At 43.4% G+C, this 21621-nt stretch overlaps 1 protein-coding gene across 1 annotated transcript in view; it reads left to right on the forward strand.

Annotated features, from left to right (window-relative positions):
• The window catches only part of ARHGAP33 (Rho GTPase activating protein 33), a 57654-nt gene that overhangs the window by 12536 nt on the left and 23497 nt on the right, over window positions 1-21621 (forward strand). Inside the window, exons 2-11 of the mRNA XM_072979449.2 lie at window positions 1097-1191; window positions 3019-3103; window positions 3266-3349; window positions 5477-5614; window positions 8601-8693; window positions 10361-10483; window positions 12693-12770; window positions 15851-15917; window positions 16365-16424; window positions 17960-18109. Coding sequence (XP_072835550.2) covers window positions 1097-1191; window positions 3019-3103; window positions 3266-3349; window positions 5477-5614; window positions 8601-8693; window positions 10361-10483; window positions 12693-12770; window positions 15851-15917; window positions 16365-16424; window positions 17960-18109 — 973 coding nt within the window. The remainder of the gene's footprint in view (window positions 1-1096; window positions 1192-3018; window positions 3104-3265; window positions 3350-5476; window positions 5615-8600; window positions 8694-10360; window positions 10484-12692; window positions 12771-15850; window positions 15918-16364; window positions 16425-17959; window positions 18110-21621) is intronic.

Consider the following 21621-nt stretch of genomic DNA (forward strand, 5'->3'; position numbering starts at 1 on the left):
TAACCTGGGTCATTGGACCATCCACAGAGGCTGCAGGCGCCCATAGATGAGCGGGGGAGTCCGGAAAACACCCGGACTGCAGGGGGGAACATGTAATTTTGACACAGACTCGGGTATAAGCCAAGGGGGTGCTTTTTCAGCAAACAGATTGTGCTGAAAAACTAGGCTTATACTCGAGTAAATACAGTAGTTAGCACAGCAGCTGAAGAAAAGGCTGGAGAGAGACTGTTAAAGATATGTTTGGTTTTAGGTGTCAGTGATTGGAATAAGACCAGATCATCCATCGTACTTTGCAACTTGAAGACTCTGACTTGTATCTTTTGGTTTCCACATGCCAACAGATTGACAGTTGTCTCAAAATATCTCCACTCACACCTCCCATAGCCCTCCCCACACTCCCCAGTTTGTTGCAGAGCAATGGAGAGTTCTCTGGCACAAATATGGGGGGAATGCAGGGTGCAGCTTGAAAAGTTAGATTGTGACGGCAGCACTTCCAGTCCTGCAGCCAGTATGGCTGTTGATTTGGGGACTTAAGATTTCAAGACCTAACTTTTTCAAGTTTTGTTCCGGGAGGAAGGAAAGAAAGAGAGGTTTCTATTGTTGAGTACAATAATTGACTAGTACTGGATTGCCTGCCCTTCTCTCCCCCTCTCCATCCCTCTGGCAGCTCATCCCTGATCTAGCTGTGGGATGGAAAAGTGGCTGAAGAGTTGAAAATCTGAAGAGTGATTAGCCAATCCTTCCTTTGGTGTCTGGGTGGAAAATTCCAACTGTGCTGCAAGAGTTCAAGACACCCTCTGCTGACTTTACAACCTAAGTAAATAAGCAGACTCTGGACAGACATTTGCCGTGAATTTTGGGACTCTTACCCACAATTTGTCTACACTGTCCAGAAAGGGGTGGTGCCCAGTTGATGAAGAGCAATTTTATTCACAAAAGCTTGCAATTTGTTAGATTTTTTGTGGTTCAAGAAGCATGCCACCCTACTCTTGTATTTGTGCAATCCTGAATGACACAGCCTTTCCTAATCCTTACCTTGGAGAAATGTTTTTTAAATCACTTTTTCTTGACACCTTGCTTGTCTTCGATTACACAGGCCCGGAGCACGGACAGCATTGATGCAGCAGGCGAGGGTCAAGTGCGTGCGTTGGGAAATGCAGCAAGCAACATCAAGGGGAAGCCAACCAAGAGGTAAAATAGGGAGGGTTGAGATGCAAGGGCTATAAGGGCTTGGTCAAAAATTAGCAACCCCAAGGACTGAGATGCAACAGAGGGCTGTTAATTTTTGACCAAGCCCTTGCAGCTGTGCCTTAATAAAAGTTAGTGATGCAGCATTGAGCTTGCACACAGATTTCTTTCATGTAGGTAGTCCTCTGCTGTTTTCATTTTAAAAAATCCAAAATTTAACAATGTCACAACGTGACAAGGTATAATACAAGCAAGTAGGGAAAGCCACAGACGCAAAGCCATTAAGTAATAAAATACAGTGTACTTCCATGCTGTAAAATGCTTCTTGCTGACACTCTGCAGACCAGTTTATTCTTAAAGGCCAGCAAAGCAAGCCAGAATAGATTTACACACACATCCCTGAGCCCTGTTGGTTGGCAAGTCTGTTTTAGTGGAATCGGATGGAAGTCATGATTTGGATGGATGGGCAAAGTATCCCAAAGAAATTAAGAGAGAATGTGACTATGTGTTGTTGCTAGCTTCCTGCCTTTCTCCAGGACTAGACACAATTGTTCGGTGGGGGAGAACACTCTATAGAGGTGATGCTTCATAGAAGCAAGAAGCCTGTTAGGTCCTAGTGGCTGTTTGGCATGAGAGTGAGGCATATCCTTACCAAAAGCTGGTATGGAGGATGAGTACTTAATTAAATTGAGGGTGTGTGTGATAAAATAGGCCTTTGCAGGCCTCATGGTTCTGAATCTTGGCTCCCCAGGTATTACTAGACTACAAATTCCAGAATTCCTTAATGTTTGTCATGTTGTTGAGCTTGTGGGAGCAAGGCCTGAACTTAAAAAACAAAACACAAAGGAAAGGAGAGATGATCTATTTGGACTAAAGATGAGCACGAACCACCATGAACTGGTGGTTCATGCCGGTTCATACTTCATCCAAATGTGTTTGACCCACTCAGAGACAGCCGCTTGGCTTCCCTGCCTCTCCTGCTCTAGGTGCTGCCACTGAGTGGGTGCCCACCGGAAGAAGTGGAGCTGGGAAGGGCCGAACACATGTTCGGATGAAGTATGAACCGCTGCTTTGAACACATATTGGGAAGAAATATGAAGTAAGATGAACCATGCTCATCTCTAATTAGGACCAAAATGTCGCAGTAGGTTTTCTTACAAGTACAGTGGTGCCTTGCATTACGACGTTAATTCGTTCCAGCGAAATCGCTGTAGAACGAAAATGTCGTAATGCGAAATAAAAAAGCCCATAGAAACGCATTAAAACCCGATTAATGCGTTCCTATGGGCTTGAACTCACGGTCCAGCGAAGATCCTCCATAGCACGGCCATTTTTGCTGCCCGTGCAGCGAGGAATCCATCCCAGAAAAGAGCGGGGAGCCATTTTTTTTACCCGGTGACCATTTTGGAACCGCCGATCAGCTAGCCGAAAATCGTCATTTTGCGAGAATCAGTTCCCGAAGCAGGGAACCGATCATCGCAAAGCAAAAAAACCCCACTTAAAACATCGTAAAGCGACTGCTTTTGCGATCACAAAAAGTTCATCGTGATGCAATTTCGTCGTTAAACGGGGTGCTCATCTTGCGAGGCACCACTGGTAGTAGTAGGGTTTGAGTTGGGAGAGCTGATTTTCACTCTTGTCCCTCACAGAAGTGGGTAAAGTGTAACCATTCTGATGCTTTTGGACTGCAACTCTCCTCATCTTTAGCTAGCAGAACCAGTGGCGAGGGATGCTGGGGATTGCTTCCTGCCCTAGACTGAGCCTCAGAATCGTTACCCATGGCAAAGTATTCAATTCCTTTCTTTTTTTAAACCACCTTTTTCTCTGTAGGCTTTCTATCACACGGGGTCACTTCCCCAAGCTGACCGAGTGTGCCCATTTCCACTACGAGGCGGTAGATTTTGGACACATTCAGGTATGTTTCCTTCCTTCTCTTTTCCATGGTCATTAAGCACCAGCAACTGTCACCATGGCACATGATGGGTCATTATGGTAGCCATTGTGTGTGTGTGAGAAACATTAATGTTGAGTCTTCCCTCAGTTTCCAGAGGTGCTTAAATGTTGTCTCTCCCTGCAGCTGCAGCTGGCACCTGAACAGAATGAGAACTCCAACAACTTGGAGGAGGGAGACCTGCTGTTTGCAGTTCAAGTCACTTGTCAGGTGAGACTGAGAGAAAAGCCGATTGGCCAAAATCTGTTGAGGTGTTTTGTTTGTTTGTTTTTTGGTTGGTTTGCTTCTTACTCTGAACAGAGTTGTCAACTTATTAGTTAACTAGTCAAGATGTTGTTTTAAATTTAATTATTGGGATCCAGACTATTATCCAGGGATGCTGTGTGCTGATACAGGATCTGAGCAGGATTATAGGGCACAATCTTTGCATACAGACATAGGGTTATCCATACCATTATTCAGAGTGAGTCAGTTTAGGCAGTAACATTTTAGTATGTCCTGAATCCATGACAAATGGCTTGTTCTGTAATGTATTATTATTCAGAAATACCAAGCACAGTCACTCAAAATTATAAAAACATTGACTAATCATTATATAACGGATACAATTTTTATCCAAAAACCTAAGTATCTGTTAAATATCAGCGCAGTATGTATGCTGTTCCTAATATTGCCAGTTTTTAAAAAAATCTCTGATGCTGTTGTTTCTGATATCTTCAACTGCTTATAGTACTGTGTGAAACTTCCTGATATTTTTCCCAAAGCCACAATGACTACGGGGACCACTGAAGTGGTCATCCACAAGCGAGATGTTCAGATTGTCAGATCTCTGTATTTTGTTAGTTTCTCCATTTCTTTATCTTGAACTCTGGCATCCCCTGGAATTGCAATATCAATGATCCAGACATTTCTTCATTCTATTACTACTGCGTCTAGTGCGTTATGTTCAAGGTGTCTGTCCATTTGGATTTAGAAATCCCACAAGATCTTGACTTCCTCATTTTCTGACACATTCTCTACCTGATGTCCCCATGGGTTTTTGGAAGTTGGCAAGTCATATTTTTTTGCACCAGTGTACTAATTTTGCCATTCTATCATGTCTAATTTTGTAATCTGCTTGTGCACTCTTTGGACATTCACAGATGAGGTGTGACACAGTTTCATCTTTTTCTTTGCAGAGTCGATATTTGGAGTTAGCACTAATTCCTTGAATCTTAGCTTTCATCACATTGTTTTTGAGTGTTTGTTCTTGTGCAGCAAAAATCAAGTCTTCAGTTTCTTAATGGTCCCCAGTTTTAGCCATGCCCATGTTAAATTATTATCATGATTTCCATCAATATTTCTCAGGCGTTGTCCTTGTAGTGGTTTATTTTGCCAACTGATTAATTTATTTTCAAGTTGTTGTTTCATATATTGAGCCTTTGTTTCTGTTGTTTTCAACATATTCTCCAGCAGCTACTATGTTCTCTAGACTCACAAAGAGAGTATGGCTCAGCAAAAAGCTGACGGACTATACAAAGATCCAGGTCTATAGAGCGTGTGTCCTGCCAGGTAATGCCCAAAACACTCCTGTACTGCAGTGAGTCCTGGACCCTTTGTGCACGGCAGGAGAGGAAGTTGAACATATGCGTTGTCTCCGATGCATTTTGGGCATTACCTGGCAGGACAATGTTCCAAATAGTGTAGTCCTGTAGCGAGCTGGAATTGTTAGCATGTATACATTATTGAAACAGCGACGTTTACGTTGGCTTGGGCATGTTGTGAGAATGGCTGATGGTCAGATTCCAGAAGAACTCCTATATGGAGAATTAGTGCAGGGAAATCACCCCAGAGGGAGACCACAGCTGCGATACAAGGACATCTGCAAGCAGGATCTGAAGGCCTTAGGAATGGACCTCAACAGATGGGAAACCTTGACATCTGAGCGTTCAGCCTGGAGGCAGGCGTTGCATCATGGCCTCTCCCAGTTCGAAGAGACCCTTGTCCAGCAGACTGAGGCAAAGAGGAAGTCACAAAAGCAGCAAAATCAGGGAACTGGACAGGGGACAGATTGGATTTGTCTTCAGTGTGGAAGGGATTGTCACTCTCAAATTGGCCTTCTCAGCCACACTAGACACTGTTCCAAGACCTATATTCAGAGCACATTACCATAGTCTCTCAAGACTGAAGGATGCCTATTTACATCCAGTGGCCCATCTCAAATGAATCATTTGTTTTTCCTGTCAGCTTTCTTTACTGTCCAGCTTCCATACCTATACATAGTGATTGGAAATATAATAGTGTGGATCTCTCTCCTTAAATCTGCTTGTTTCTCAGTGTTTGCCTTCGATCCCTCAGGGAAAGAACTGGCAGGTGCACCGTAACTATGAGGAGTTCCGGACTTTGGACGCTCATCTGCATTGCTGCATTTTTGACAGGCGTTTCTCTCAGCTTCCTGAACTGCCACCCTTCAGCCACATGCGGGCTCACCCGGAGGTATCTGTGTGAGAATTATTTTGTGTGTGTATGTGTGTATTCCACCAGCCTATTCTCCTGGAACCTTATATTCGCCCACAGTTCCAATTTATCTTTGGTCAAAGGCCTTGGTGACTGGGAATGATGGAAGCTATAGTACAACACCTTTGAAAGGTATGGATTTGGGGAAGGCTGCACTAGAGATCATATTGGACTGCAACTCCTACCAGCTCTAGCTAACATGCCGTAAAGTGAAGAACTGTGGGGGTTGCACACACAGGAATGGGGCTTCTCCATCTCTGTCTGGGAGCAACAGTGGGGAAAAAACTCTCCTCATTGTCTAAACCTACCTGACCTTTAATGATGTAATACAGTGGTGCCTCGCTTAACAAGGATAATCCGTTCCAGCGAAATCGCTGTAGAGCGAAATCCTTGTTAAGCGAAATTTAAAAAATTCCATCAAAACATATTGAAAACCCGTTCAATGCGTTCCAATGGGCTGAAAAACTCACCATCCAGTGAAGATCCTCCATAGGGGCAGCCATTTTCGGTGCCTGTATAGCGAGGAATCCATCCAAAAACACAGCGGGGAGCCATTTTACACAGCAGTCGGCCATTTTGAAGCCGCCAATCAGCTGTTTTAAAAACTTTGTAATGTGAAGAATCGGTTCCCGAAGCAGGGAACCGATCGTCGCAAAGTGGATTTTGCTTATTAAAACATCATTTTGCAATCGCAGTCATCATATAGCGGTTTTGTCATTAAGCGAAGCAATTGTTAAGCAAGGCACCACTGTATTAGGTGGAGTAGCTGATCCTACCATACAGCGGAGTATATTCAATCACTACTTTCTTGACTGGGTAGCAAGACCTTTCTTTGCCCATGATCTTGGAGAACTAGTGTCAACCATACGGGACAGTTACTCTGATCTAGTATAACGCAGCTCCTTAAGATCCATTTCCATAAGATTCCTTGTAGGGCCTGCTTTATCCGTAGAGTGAGGGAACTATATAATCTACTAGATCCTGCGGTATGGCTGCAGTGGTCCCCATTGTGTTTCTTTAGTTTTCCAACCATTCCCCTTTGCTGAAAGACAGAGTTGTGTGTGCTGCACAATGTTTCTTGATCTCTTAAATTGCCATGCTGCCGTGAGATGAAAATTGCATTCCTTTCTTTTTTGTGATCTATGATTCCACACATATGGGTTCAGACCTACGTGAATGTTCTTGGAATCTAAAAAAGTATTAGGAAGCACCCTCTCCGCCATGCATGCTCTACACCATGAGGACAGTCCTCAGTTCCCTCCGTTTGCTGCTGAGAGAACACTTCAGGAGTTTTTCTTAGAGCTTACTGTTGCTAGTTTTTCTCCAGACCATTTATATGTAGTTTTTCTTACCTCGCTTCTCTTCTCCTCTTTGTTGTTCCTAAAAAAATGTTTATTTCTTGTTACTTTTTTATGGTCCCAACAGACCCATCCAGAAGATTCTTTAGTTGTAATAATAAACTTGCCTTCACTGATGGAGTGTTTATATTGCCTCAGTAAGGGGCATCAATGACAAAACTGTCAGTTCTGCAAAAAATTTTTTATGAAGGTAGCCATCAGGAACCACCAGTCATGCCTGAAATTTGATCTGTGGGAAAAGTCTCTGCAGACTGTTGATGCTATTTTCAAAAAGATTCCTACAGCTGCAGCCTGTGAACTCCATCAAATAAATCTCTTATGGAGGCTCCCCAGACCAGTTCGACCTCTACTAAGACTTGTTGAGGCTGTTTGCTGAGATAGACACTAGCCAGCAAACTCTGACTCCGAATCTCAAAATCGAGGACATCCACTTCCAAGTCACTGAAGCCACCACCATTGGTGGAGAAAAGAAGGAAGAAATCTCCTGATTCTGATCATCAGTTGAAAAAGGCCAGAATCAAGTAGTCAAAGTGCCCAAACTCCTCTGTCCAAATTACTGCCACTGTTGCCTCATTGTCTCTTGCACCATGTCAAGTCTGCCGTTGGACATGAGGAGGAGCACCATGACTTGATCTACCTGGGCTTGGCATTGGAGGGAGAGATGACCAGGGTTGAGGGCATCATACCCCACCTTCAGCCAATTGCTCAAATTGAGCTAACTGATCCAGCAGACCTTGGGCAAGTTATGCTTGCACTGTCACAACTCAATAGCTGCAGCAGCAAATGAATTGCTCAATTTTCAGGAGTGATCTAGGGTGTCTTCTTCAGCGTTGGGCTCAACTCTTAAAGATAAAAGGGTCCACAGCAGGAAAGAGACTGGCCTAATGCCAACACTGGCAGCAGCCTGGTCCCAGCCTTCAACATTGATCAGACATTACAGATTGAGCATCCAGGCTAGGTTGGATGCTGCATTTGGCAGAGTGGTGAATCTCTCTATTGGCATGACATCCCAACAGCTTCCTCGTCGCCCACCTGTGATTTCATAGAGCCTGCGAAGAAGGTTGCCTCTAACTGTAGTTCTTCATCTGTGGATTTATACAACCCACCTGTCCTGCCCTCTCTCTACCTCACACCTCCTGTTGTTTCTGAATCAGCGGCAAACTGGGGGACATGAGGACTGCCCTCAGACTGGGGAGCATGCATGGTGGAGGGTGTGTCTCCTAACACTTATTTGGGCTCGAGAACTGCGGTACCTAAACTTGAGTCCCCCAAATGTTCTTGGACTAAAACTTGCAGAAACTTTCACCACTAGCTGTTGTGGCCAGATTTTCTGGGGTTTTTAAAGTTCAAAAACATCTGGGGACCCACATCTGGCAACCACTGTTCTGGAAGATTCTGAGGATGGTCACACAGGTGAAGGATGAACCAATATGCATGAATTCACAGATAAACTACAGTTACGGGTAATCAACCTGTCCGTCACTGCTTTTGAAGTGAGATTCATTTGGATGGCCAGTCAGCAAAAATGCCTTGGGCCTGCCTGATGCTTGAATTTGGGAGAAATGGTCCCAGTGATATCCTGCTAACTTGTTTCTTTCCCTCACCAGCTGCTGGTACCCATGCTCTCACAGTACCTGGAGAAACTTTCAGCTATTGTGGACAGCAACATCAACTGTGGGCCAGTTCTCACCTGGATGGAGGTGAATGACATGGGGGGTGGGTGGGAAATGCAGCAGAGGTCACTTAGCTGGAAATGTTGCTTTTTCAAGTCCAGCTTCTGGAATCTACCAGACATGCTGGCTATAGGATTTTGAGAGCTGTACAGTAGGAGCCTGCTATCCATGGGATCCGTAGTCACGGATTCAGTTATCCGCTACCCAAAAATAATAAGCAAAAACACCTGACAATGCTGTGATCAGAACTGGGCACTAGAGGGAACTAGAGACTATAGTATCTGTACGGTTTGCTATAATCTGCAGTTTTCTGTATCTGCAGGGGGCGGGGCTTGGAACCGATCCCCTTGGGGTCCTGCGGTTCTACTGCAGTCCAGAAAAATAACTTTTCTAAACTCTAGTCCTGTAGGCAACTTATTTTTGCCCAGATTAATCTGTCTCAGTTTTTCCTGTTCCTTCCTAAGATTGTCTGAATGCCTGGAAATGCCAACACAATTTGGTTCCAGGTACAGTGGTGCCTCACTTAACGATGATAATCCGTTCCAGGAAAATCGCAGTTAAGCGAAAACATCGTAAAGTGAAAATAAAAACCCCATTGAAACGCATTGAAACCCGTTCAGTGTGTTCCAGTGGGGTAAAAGCTCACCGTGCAGCGAAGATATGGCGGCCATTTTTGCTGCCTGTATAGCGAGGAATCCATCCCTAAAAACAGCAGGGAGCCATTTTAATCACCCGGCGGCCATTTTGAAACCGCCGATCAGCTGTTCAAAAAACGTTTTGCGAAGAATCAGTTCCCGAAGCAGGGAACCAATCATCGCAAAGCGAAATTCCCCCATTCAGACCATCGTTTTGTGGTCACAATTGCGATCGCAAAAAGATCGTCATTAAGCGGTTTCATCGTAATGCGGGGCAATCGTAAAGCGAGGCACCACTATAGTGCCACTTATAGCTTTAGATTTTCAGTAAAACCGCAGCTTACAAATCAATACATGTTTATTATAAGCATGAGAAGCTGGTGCATTACAACGTAGTGACTAAGGAATATGACTTGTAACCTTGAAAGCCATGGGTTTGTACTTCAGCCACAAACTCACAAAATTGCTGGAGGCAAATCTATGTTATTTCCATCTCTCCTATGAGGATGGTGTTTGGTTTGTCTTTCCTCTGAGCTGAGAACTTTTGTGTCCCAATGATGAAGCATTGTAGGAGCAAAAATACGTTGTGTGTCAAATATCCCCTCTCCTGCTGTTGTAATAATTGCTATGATATTAATGTATGTGAAATGATTCAGATGCTTGTAATGCACTGCAGAAAAGCTAAAGAAGGTGTACTACTGTCTTGGTGTTAAACTGAAGTTGTTGAGACAGTGATTATAATGTTTCCGGGGTCTCATAAATTGCTTCTGATGTATTTTGATCACCTCAGTTTCTGCCTGCCATAAAAGTGTCAAAAGTGTAAAACCATGGTGGTAGCTCTCTCTCTCTCTCTCCCTCTCCTTCCTATCTAATCTATCTATTACACTTTTATACTGCACCATCTGGCCTGGACCACACTACGTGGTGTACAACAGACTGGGTTGTGTCCTCCCACCTCTGTTTTCTATCCTCCCCCTTCCCCAGGTATTATCCCAAAGGATGCCTATAGGGCCTTCTAAGGCTCCATCTCCTTCACATGCATCTCCTCTTCCTCTCCAGATTGATAACCATGGCAACCGCCTCTTGGTGAATGAAGAGGCTTCTATCAATGTCCCTGCCATTGCAGCGGCTCATGTTGTTAAACGCTATACAGCACAAGCATCTGATGAGCTCTCCTTTGAAGTAAGCCTTGCCCTGTGATGTAATTTGCTTCAAATGTTCTTTTTCACATGTGTATATTTTCCTAAGTATGCAATGGTATACAATGACTTTTTCATCTCTTTCCCCAGCTTTGGAAATAGAGGCCAGAATCTTGTTCATTTATATAAACACAGAGGGCCAGTAGTGTAAACATTCCATACTTGACCCCCAATGTACAATTGACATATCAGGGAGGAATCTTTCACAAAATCTATATGTATTATAAAATACAGTGGTGCCCCGCATAACGAGCTCCCTGTTTAATGACAAATACGCATAGCAATGTGAATTTTGCGTTTCGCTTACCAATCTTCGCATTGCGATGTTTTTAAAACAGCTGATCGGAGTTTCCAAAATGGCCACCGGGTAAACAAAATGGCCTCCTGCAGCGTTTTCGCGCGGTTTCCTCGCATACCAGGCAGTGAAAATGGCGGCCGTATGGAGGATTTCTGCATAGCGGTTAGTTTTCCCCCCACAGGAACGCATTAAATGTGTTTTAATGCGTTCCTATGGGCTTTTTAGTCCCGCATAGCGACAAATCTGGATAGCAACGATTTTTTTGGAACGGATTATCGTTGCTGTGCAGGGCGCCACTGTACTGGAAAAGATAGTAATGCTGGGAAAGGTGGAAGGCAGCAGGAAAAGAGGAAGACCCAATACGAGATGGACTGACTCCATAACAGAACCCACAGGCTTTTGTTTACAAGAGCTAAACAGGACAGTTGAAAACAGGACATTTTGGAGAGTGCTCATTTTCGTAGGGTTGCCATGGGTTGTAGGCAACTTGATGGCGCATAACAACAACATATTATACAGTACTACCTTGGTTTGTGTGGAATGCTATCTGCCATCAGTAGGCCCAAAGCTTGGAAATATTTAACTACTTGTACTACTTTCTTTTCAGTAATTAAGGAACAATTTAATTACAGTCCAAATGTAACTTAGTGAGGGATATCTTCACTCCCTTTGAGATGCAGCAATAATTTTTAGAGTTACATTTATAATTACTGTGTAGATGACTGACAAAATAGTTTCCTCCACTACCATCTAGTGAGGCCCATATTCTCTAGCCATAAAGGAGGCTAAAGAAATAACAGTTGCGTTCCAAAGGAATTGTGATCCTTTGTGGAGTGGCAATCATAAGTAATGTAGTCATGTGCTAATTATGGAGGAAAGTAATTAATTACAGTGTTCAATATTTTTACTTAATAAAAATGATATTCTGATTTATAGTGACCCTTTTCAATGTTTTCCAGATAGAGAATACGTAGAATTTGTTTACTATTCTCTGCTTCTGGGGATATCCTGGGATTGTGCAGCTTGCCCAAGGCCACACAGGCTGGCTCTACTTGCAGGAGGCACAGTGGGGAATTGAACTCCTAACTTCTGACTCTTTAGCCAGAGACCTAAACCACTGAGTTGCTTCTAAACTACAGATTAACAGCACAAGCTATGAGTTTCAAGTTCTTGGTCCAGATATTGCATGACCCTTGCTCTTACTGGCTAGCCTGTTATCTTTCTGCCGTCATCTTTCTGCACTCCATATCACAATTTCTGCAGTGTTTCTCATGTGAAATGCCAAAGCATGTGTATGCAGTATACCCAAGTTATGAGTCAATATTAGTCAGTCCCTTTAGATCAACATCTTTGAATGTGTGACGCTCTAGTGACTTAAAATGTTTATCTCTTCAGACTGTAGCTTGCTATTTTTGTTGAAGCCGGAAAGGGGGGAAATTCATGCTGAAGGATTAGTCCAATTCTTATAATTTAGTTAAAATAATATACCTTCTGGCTAGTTGCCAGACATACGTTCAGAACTGCAAGATGTGTTGGCTTCTCAGAGAAGCAGAACAAAATGTACTATCAACAAATGCTGTCAAAATGTATATCTCTATTGCAAAATGTACAAACCAAGTGTTCCCTGACCTCTGTAAATATGTTTGTGTGTTTTATTCTACCCCTCTTTTTTTAAAAAAAAAAACTTCCATATGCATGTCAACAATATTGTCAACCTAACAACATTTTTGGAAGGATGATTGTGGTAATGTAGATACAGCCCTTAAGAAAGTCACCATTTGAATGCTGTGTATATTATTGCAGGCAATCTATGCAAGTGACACCTCCAGTTCTAATCCATGTTGCAATGGGTGCATGCACTGACAGTTTTTTTCTTTTAATCTGCCTGACACAGGTTGGAGATATCATCTCCGTGATAGATATGCCCCCCAAGGAGGACAGGAGCTGGTGGCGTGGGAAGCATGGATTCCAGGTTGGACCTCAGAGCAAAGAGATCTTCTAGCCAGGGAGATTTACTGTGGCATAGGTTTCATGACTTGTTTTTAAGCTGAGCCACGTTTCTTGGGACCATGATTCAGCTTAGAAATGAGATATACAATGGTGCCTCGCTTTACGATTGCCCCGCATTATGATGAATCCGCTTTACAACAATCTTTTTGCAATTGCAAAACAATGGTCTAAATGGGGGAATTTCGCTTTGCAATGATCGGTTCCCTGCTTCGGGAACCGATTCTTTGCAAAATGAATTTTTTCTAACAGCTGATTGGCAGTTTCAAAATGGCCACCGGGTAATTAAAATGGCTCCCCGCTGTGTTTAGGGACGGATTCCTCACTATACAGGCAGTGAAAATGGCCACCACATGGAGGATCTTCGCTGGACTGTGAGTTTTTACCCCATTGGAATGCATTGAACGGGTTTCAATGCGTTTCAATGGGGTTTTTAAATTTCACTTTACAATGTTTTCGCTTAACGGCGATTTTCCTGGAATGGATTATTGTTGTTAAGCGAGGCACCACTGTATGTGCCTTCATGCCTTGTTTAAGAGCAGTGATTCCCAGCCCTGGGTAAGCCAGGTGTTCTTGGATTGCAACCCCCCATGACCCCAGCCAGCACAGCTAGTGGTGAAAGCTTCTGGGGATTGCAGTTCAAGAACAACTGGCTTACCTAAGGTTGGGAAGCACTGTTTTAGAGCAAAAATGCAGCTATTTCCCTACTAATAAAATGTAGTGGGAAATGTGGCAGTGGCTAAATGAGGCCACATAAACAGGGGCAGAGTACATAGCGCTTATGTGTTCCATGTTGCCAACAATAACAACAACAACATAGTGCTACTTGCTAGCATTTGCAGAATTGGTTTATGATTCTGGTGGTGCTGCCAAGCTTAAATTAAAAGAGGTACACCCTATAAATGTAGAGTTTCAGTAAGGAAAAAGAAACATTTGGTACAAAGATAAAAATCAATTTAAAGAAGAAAACAACACATTTTTGTCTTTCTGCATGGCATAATTTTAGCACTGTATTAGTTCCCTCTCCAAAATGTTAATTTAGAGCAGGAATATGTTTTAATCAGCATTTTAAAAAGAAAGAAAATAGCCTAGTGGTAGGACTGAAATAATAATAATAAAAACACAGTTTGTCTTAAAATGCAAACTGAGTTCTAATTTTTATTAGAATTTGTATTAGGCAAATTGCATATTCTTTATCCATGTTCTACATCTCTAGTGTGAACAGACCAGAACAGCTTGTACCTGGGCCAAACAAAAACACTGTTCTTCCCCTTTAAGTGTGGAGAGTCGGCTGCAGTTCCTAGAATGTTCCATCCTATCTGGCTTACAGAGCTTTCTGGGAGTTGTGGTTCTCCCCCCCCCCCCAAAAAAATATCCTTTGAGCAGTGCCGGGTTATAATGCATAATGTTATGAATGTAAGGATTAATGGATTTATTGTGGTGAAAACATATGTTACAAAAGCAGATTGTAGAATGCAATTGTAACAAATAAGTGCCTGAAATTCTCTTGTATAACTTCTACCTACAGAAGAGTGCTGATATTACCAGCGGGAGTGGGGTGCATAATTAAAAACTTCGTACTTCTGTGCTATGGTCTTTCTGATTCACAGGTAGTCCATTTCTTTGTGTGGAACCTATGGGAGCCATGGGACGGAAGGAGGAAGTCTTTAACCACCCAGAGTAGACCTTTGGTCTAGATGGGCGGGATAGAAATCTAATAAATAAATAAATAAATAAGTAAATTAGTTACTGAATGTCCTTCCCCTCCGCTGGTGATGTCATCCCGTTAAAGACATCCTTCTTCTGTCCTGTGGTCCTTCAACTTCCATGTAATGAAAGGGATTATACAGGAGTCAGAAAAGCCAGGGGACAAAGAGGAGGAAGTTTTTAGTTATTGAACATTGCTCTGGCTGGTAATCTCACCATGTTTCTAAAGGCGTGGTTACATCAACAGGAATTCAGCCGGTCAAAGTTTGGTGGTCGAAGTTTATGATTTGTATTAGGACATTTTACAGCTTGTGAAATATTGAGACTGAAGAAGACACCTGAAGCAAGATGTCTGGAACTTCGGCCTCACGTTTTTTTCACAGCTGGATGAAGCTTTTAATTTTTTTGCTTTGTACTGAATGTCTGCCCATGTTTTACTCTTAGTAAATTCACATTTGGTTAAAGGATTTATGCCTAGCACATAACCTTTTTAAAAATAACTGTACAGTGGTGCCTCGCTTAATGATGTTAATTGGTTCCATAAAAAATCGTTATGTGAAAACATCGTTAAGTGAAACACCATTTCCCATAGGAATGCATTGAAAACCAGTTAATCCGTTCCAATTGGAACAGATTAATGCTTGCAATCATTAGCCCACCTCCTGAAACCTATGCAAACTTAATTTGGTGTTGTTCTGAGTCTTCGTTAATTTTTGGTGATTTTTTGTTTTCTCTCTCATTGAAATGCATTGAACGGACAGTTCAATAGAGTTCAATGAGAGAAAAAACAAAAAATCACCAAAAATTAAGGATGCTTCAGAACAACACCAAATTAAGTATGCATAGGTTTCAGGAGGTGGGCTAACGATTTCAAGCATTTAAAACAGGTTTCTAACAGTTTAAGACACTTTTACAGGAGCGAAAAAGGGACATTGTTAAGTGAAATTCTCCCATAGAGAGCATCGTTAAACGATGGGGGAAATTCCTCAAAGAAACCCATCGCTGTGTGAATTCATCGTTGTATGAAGCAATCGTTGTACGAGGCACCACTGTACTTTACAAACTAGCTTTGTATGCATTCTTCCATTTTCGTAATACTGTACTTGATTACTCTTAGTGGTTTGGTCATTTATTGTTACACAGCCCTTGCCTTCCCTGTTTTTTGTCCCATTCTTGTGAGCCATGATCATGTGTAGCAGACATATATGGCAGGAGGGATGCAGGTAGTAAAAACGGAATTCGGATTGCAGCCGGGCATGTTCTGCATCGTCCGGAAGCAAGCGAGCCTCTTTCTCTTAAGTATGCAGCAATGCTGCCTTTGCTGGTCTCTTTTTCCAGGTGGGCTTCTTCCCCAGTGAATGCGTGGAGCTGTTCTCCGAACGCCCCAGCCCAGGACTCAAAGCAGGTGAGAAAGTCTTCTGCTCTCCCTCTGCAGAGCATCAACATCAGACAAGCGAAGGGTTAGACCAGACTGTCTGTAAACTCCTGCCTATGGTGTGTGATGCTGTGACACTCCCTTAAACTGTTTGGCTGCTGGTTCTCTGGGCCTGGGCAAGTTGCCTTATTTGGAGTACAGCTTCCAGAATCTTTCTGCAAAATGGCCTGCATCTATCTAAAAAGTAACTTTTCCAAACATCGTTAATTTTCGTACATTGGTGATTGCAGTCGTGTTATCATTCCCACATCATTCCCATATCGAAGTTCCAGAAATTGTTTTTTTAAAATACTGTAATACAGTAAATAACAACTTTCATTTGAATTAATAAACTGTGGTTAACAGCTTCAAAACAAACCAGGATATTAACTTACTCTTTCTGGTCTATTACATCCTGTCTGTGTCTCCCTTGCATAGATGCTGAAGGAATCAGCTGTGGCATCCCCCGACCCCCTGGCCTTCTCTCCCCAACATCAGGTGAGACATAACCTAATCTCGTTTATGCTGCCTTTAGCGCAAGTCAGTAATTCTTTGGTGTAGAAGCAAGAGGAGAAAGTCATTTGGGCTGTGGATTTAACCCAAGCAACCTGATTTGCATTTGTAGTCAGACGGTGTGGATTGGAGCAGAGTTAACCTTCACTACAATTCTCTGGGATTTAAAATTTCACTCAAATGTGTACATTATAGAACGGTACACACAACATTTGTGTGATAGGGCAACTGCACGTGGGGAAAAATGGCAATGTTTAAAAATTCTGTGTATTCGCGAAGGCTTTCACGGCCGGGATGTAATGGTTGTTGTGGGTTTTTCGGGCTTCTTGGCCATGTTCTGAAGGTGGTTTTTCCTAACGTTTCGCCAGTCTCTGTGGCCGGCATCTTCAGAGGACAGCAAAAATTCTTTTAAAAACTTGCATAGTGACATGGAAATTGGATGAAACCACCAGACATGAAAGCAGCATGGACTAGATACAGATTTGTGTCCCTCACGTTCTGCATAGGATGCCTTGTACTAATTTAAACTACTAATCTGAGGGCAAATGGCATGTGACAGTAAATCTGGACTATGACTGAGGATCTGGACTTGGTTCGATTTGTCACTTAGCCATAGAAACACTTGGGGGGGGAGTAGGTAAAACCACTCCTTATATACCTCCCTTACCTTAACAACCCTGTTAGGGTCACTATACTTATATTAAATGTGTTCAGTGGGTTAAGCTCTTTCCCTCTGGCACTTCAGTCTCTGCTTCTGACCCAACTGAGGTCAATAACAGCATTCCCTTGGTATACAGTGGTGCCCCGCATAGCGACGTTAATCCGTTCCGGATTAATCGTTGCTATGTGAAAACATCGCTAAACAGAAGGGAAAAACCCATAGGAACGCATTAAACTTTGTTTAATGCGTTTCTATGGGCCCCAAACTCACCGTTCAGCGAAGATCCTCCATAGCGCCGCCATTTTCGCGCCCTCGGTAAGCGAGGAAACCGCGCAAAAATGGTTGCGGCGGCCATTTTGGGCACCTGGCGGCCATTTTGGAACTGCCGATCAGCTGTTTAAAAAACATCGCAATGTGAAGATCGGTAAGCAAAATGCTTACCAATCATCGCAATGCGATGTTTTGCCCATTAAAACATCGCAATGCGATCGCATTAGCGATCTAAAAAAAATAGATTGCTATGCGGATTTGTCGTTAAACGGTGCGCTCGTTATGCGAGGCACCACTGTAGTAGCTTTGGGATGTTGATCTTCAGCAGCGCCATAGCATGTGCTGCATAAAAGAAAGATTCTTAGGGTAATTTTTTGTGCATTATAGGGGCAAGGGATGCATGGCCATCAATATTTTGTGAGTCGTGTAGTCCAGGGCCACTGACAGTGTTGGCTAGGGTTGACGGAAGTAGGGAGTCTACCAATGTCTAGAAGGTCACCCCTTCCCCATCTCTCCTGTCTGGTGCATTTAACTTGCCCTCCGTTGCCTCTCCCTCCCACTTCCTCCAATCCCTTCCCTTCCCTCCCAGTCTCCAAGAAACACGGCAAGCTTATTGGCTTCCTTCGCACCTTCATGAAGTCCAGGCCCAGCAAGCAGCGCCTGAAGCAGCGCGGGATCCTTCGGGAAAGAGTCTTCGGCTGTGATTTGGGGGAACACCTCAAGAATTCAGGAAGTGATGGTATGTTTGTAGAAATGGATCCTCTCTGAACCAGACAGCATAGCAACCTCTGCTTACTAGCACGGTGTAGTTGCTCTTCACCCAAAGAATTCAATGTATATATTTCTGCCACCCGCTCTTATAGCTTCACAACAACCTTGTGAGTTGAGTTAGGTTGAGTGTGTGTGACTGGCCGAAGGTCATGGCTGCTAGATGTGCTGAACCACAATTCCCATAATCCTGCAGATGCTGTAGTCCAATATTACCTGGGACCATACTGATCAGGAGATTCCTGGAGTTATAGTCCATGAAAGTAACATTCCCAAACTGTGTCACACTCTGGCTCACATCTAATTGCAGTGGAAGAGAGAAAAGAGGTTAAATAGCAGAGAGTTCTGCTGTTCTGCTTCCAAGCTGTTGGCAGGCAGGCAGGCAGCTCAGGAAAAGTTCAGACAGCGCTCTAGGCAGCCTCTGAGGTAGCAAAACAAAATTAAGTCCTTTTTTGTGATTAGACATCTGGCTGCGGAGCTAAAGATTGGGAGCTAGATTCCCTGCTGTGCCTCCTGGGAGGAGAGCCAGCCTGTGTAGCCTTGGGCAAGCTGCTAAGTCTCAGGACATCCCCCAGAAGAAGGGAACGGAAAACCCTGAAAAGAGTCACCACACGTCAGAATTGACTTGATGGCACATGATTTTTACTGTTAAACAAAATGAAGGGGACGCGTTTGTTTCCTCCATTGTTTATTATGGTTCAAATGAAATTTAGTAGGTTTTGAGTGGACATCTATTGTTGTTGTTTAGTCGTTAAGTCGTGTCCGACTCTTCGAGACCCCATGGACCAGAGCACGTCAGGCCCTCCTGTCTTCCACTCCCTCCCGGAGTTGGATCAGATTCATGTTGGTTGCTTCGGTGACACTGTCCAACCATCTCATCCTCGGTCGTCCCCTTCTCCTCTTGCCATCACACCTTCCTAACATCAAGGTTTTTTCCAAGGACTCTTTTCTTCTCATGAGATGGCCAAAGTACTGAAGCCTCAGCTTCAGGATCTGTCCTTCAAGTGAGCACTCAGGGTTGATTTCCTTTAGAACTGATAGGTTTGTTCTCCTTGCAGTCCAGGGTACTCTCAAGAGCCTCTTCCAGCGCCACAATTCAAAGGCATCAATTCTTCAGTGATCAGCCTTCTTTATGGTCCAGCTCTCACTTCCATACATCGCTACTGAAAAAACCATAGCTTTGACTATGCGGACCTTTGTCGGCAAGGTGATGTCTCTGCTTTTTAAGATGCTGTCAAGGTTTGTCATCACTTTCCTCCCAAGAAGCAGGCGTCTTTTAATTTCATGGGTGCTGTCACCATCTGTCATTGCCTCCATATCTTCCCCTTCTATTTGTTAGGAAATGATGGGACCAGCGGTTATGATCTTAGTTTTTTTCATGTTGAGCTTTAGGCCATTTTTTGCACTCTTCTCTTTCACCCTCATTAAGACGTTCTTTAATTCCTCCTCACTTTCTGTCATCAGAGTGGTATCATCTGCATATCGGAGGTTGTTGGTATTTCTTCCGGCAATCTTAATTCTGGCTTGGGATTCCTCCAGTCCGGCCTTCCGCATGATGTATTCTGCATATAAGTTAAATAAAATGGGGGACAATATACAGCCTTGTCGTACTCCTTTCCCAATTTAAAACCCATCAGTTGTTCCATATCCAGTTGTAACTTTTGCTTCCTGTCCCACATATAGGTTTCTTAGGAGACAGATAAGGTGGTCAGACACTCCAATTTCTTTAAGGACTTGCCATAGTTTGCTGTGATCCACACACTCAAGGGCTTTTGCATAGTCAATGAAGCAGAAGTAGTTTTTCTGGAACTCTCTGGCTTTCTCCATAATCCAGTGCATGTTAGCAATTTGGTCTCTAGTTCCTCTGCCCCTTCAGAATCCAGCTTGTACCTCTGGGAGTTCTCGGTCCACATACTGTTGAAGCCTACCTTGGAGGATTTTGAGCATAACCTTGCTAGCGTGTGAAATGAGTGCAATTGTCCGGTAGTTGGAGCATTCTTTGGCACTGCCCTTCTTTGGGACTGGGATGTAGACTGCTCTTTTCCAATCCTCTGACCACTGCTGAGTTTTCCAAACTTGCTGGCGTATTGAGTGTAGCACCTTAACAGCGTCATCTTTTGAGGTCTTAAATAGTTCAACTGGAATGCCATCTCCTCCACTGGCCTTGTTGTTAGCCAGGCTTTCTAAGCCCCACTTCACTCTCCAGTGAAGTGGCTCCAGGTCAGCAACCAAACTATCTGTGTTGTCCGGGACATCTAAATCTTTCTGATATAATTCCTCTGTGTATTCTTGCCACCTCTTCTTGATGTCTTCTGCTTCTGTGACGTCCCTACCATTTTTGTCCTTTATCATGTCCATCTTTGCACAAAATATTCCTTTAATACAGTGGTGCCTCACTTGACGAGGATAATCCGTTCCAGCAAAATCGCTGTAGAACAAAATCATCCTCAACCGAAAGTAAATATCCCATTGAAATGCACTGAAAACCAGTTCAATGCTTTCCAAAGGGCAAAATACCTCAGCATCCAGCGAAGATCCTCCATAGGGCGGCCATTTTCCAGTGCCTGTATAGTGAGGAATCCATCCTAAAACACAGCACGGAGCCATTTTGCACAGCGGGTGGCCATTTTGAAGACCCAACATTCAGCTGTAAAGATCGTCGTTAAGCGAAAAATCGGTTCCTGAAGCAGGGAACCGATCGTCGCAAAGCGTTTTTTCCCTATTAAAACATCGTTTTGCGATTGCAAAAGCGATTGCAAAAACTTCATCGTAAAGCGATTTCCTCGTTTAACGAGGTAATCATCAAGCGGGGCACCACTGTATCTCCAATTTTCTTGAACAGATCTCTGTTTTTTCCTTTCTCTTATTTTCCTCTACAGTGGTCCCTCGCTAGACAGTTACCCCGCATTACAGTTTTTTCGCCAGACATTGACTTTTTGCAATCGCTATTCGCAAAATAGTGATTCCTATGGGGGAATTTCGCTGGACCATGTTTGGTCCCTGCTTCGCAAACCAATTTTCACTAGACAACAATTTTGACAGCTCCCTCTGTGCTTGCAAAATGGGTGTTTTCGGGACCTAATCTTCACAAGACAGCTATTTAAACAGCTGATTGCCAGTTCGTAAAGCGGCTTTCCCATGGCCAATCTTTGCTAGACAGCGACGATTCTTCCCCATTGGAATGCATTAAACAGGTTTCAATGCATTCCGATGGGGAAATGCTTTTCGCTAGACGATGATTTTGGAACGGATTATCATCGCCTAGCGAGGCACCACTGTATTTCTTTGCATTGTTCATTTTAGAAGGCCCTCTTGTCTCTCCTTGCTATTTTTTGTAAGGTTGCATTCCATTTTCTGTAACTTTCCCTATCTCCCTTGCATTTTGTTTCCCTTCTCTTCTCTGCTATTTGTAAGGCCTTGTTGGACAGCCACTTTCCTTTCTTGCATTTCCTTATCTTTGGGATGGTTTTCGTTACTTCCTCT

The sequence above is a fragment of the Pogona vitticeps genome, chromosome 9, assembly GCF_051106095.1.
Source record: "Pogona vitticeps strain Pit_001003342236 chromosome 9, PviZW2.1, whole genome shotgun sequence".
Classification (NCBI taxonomy): Eukaryota; Metazoa; Chordata; class Lepidosauria; order Squamata; family Agamidae; genus Pogona; species Pogona vitticeps.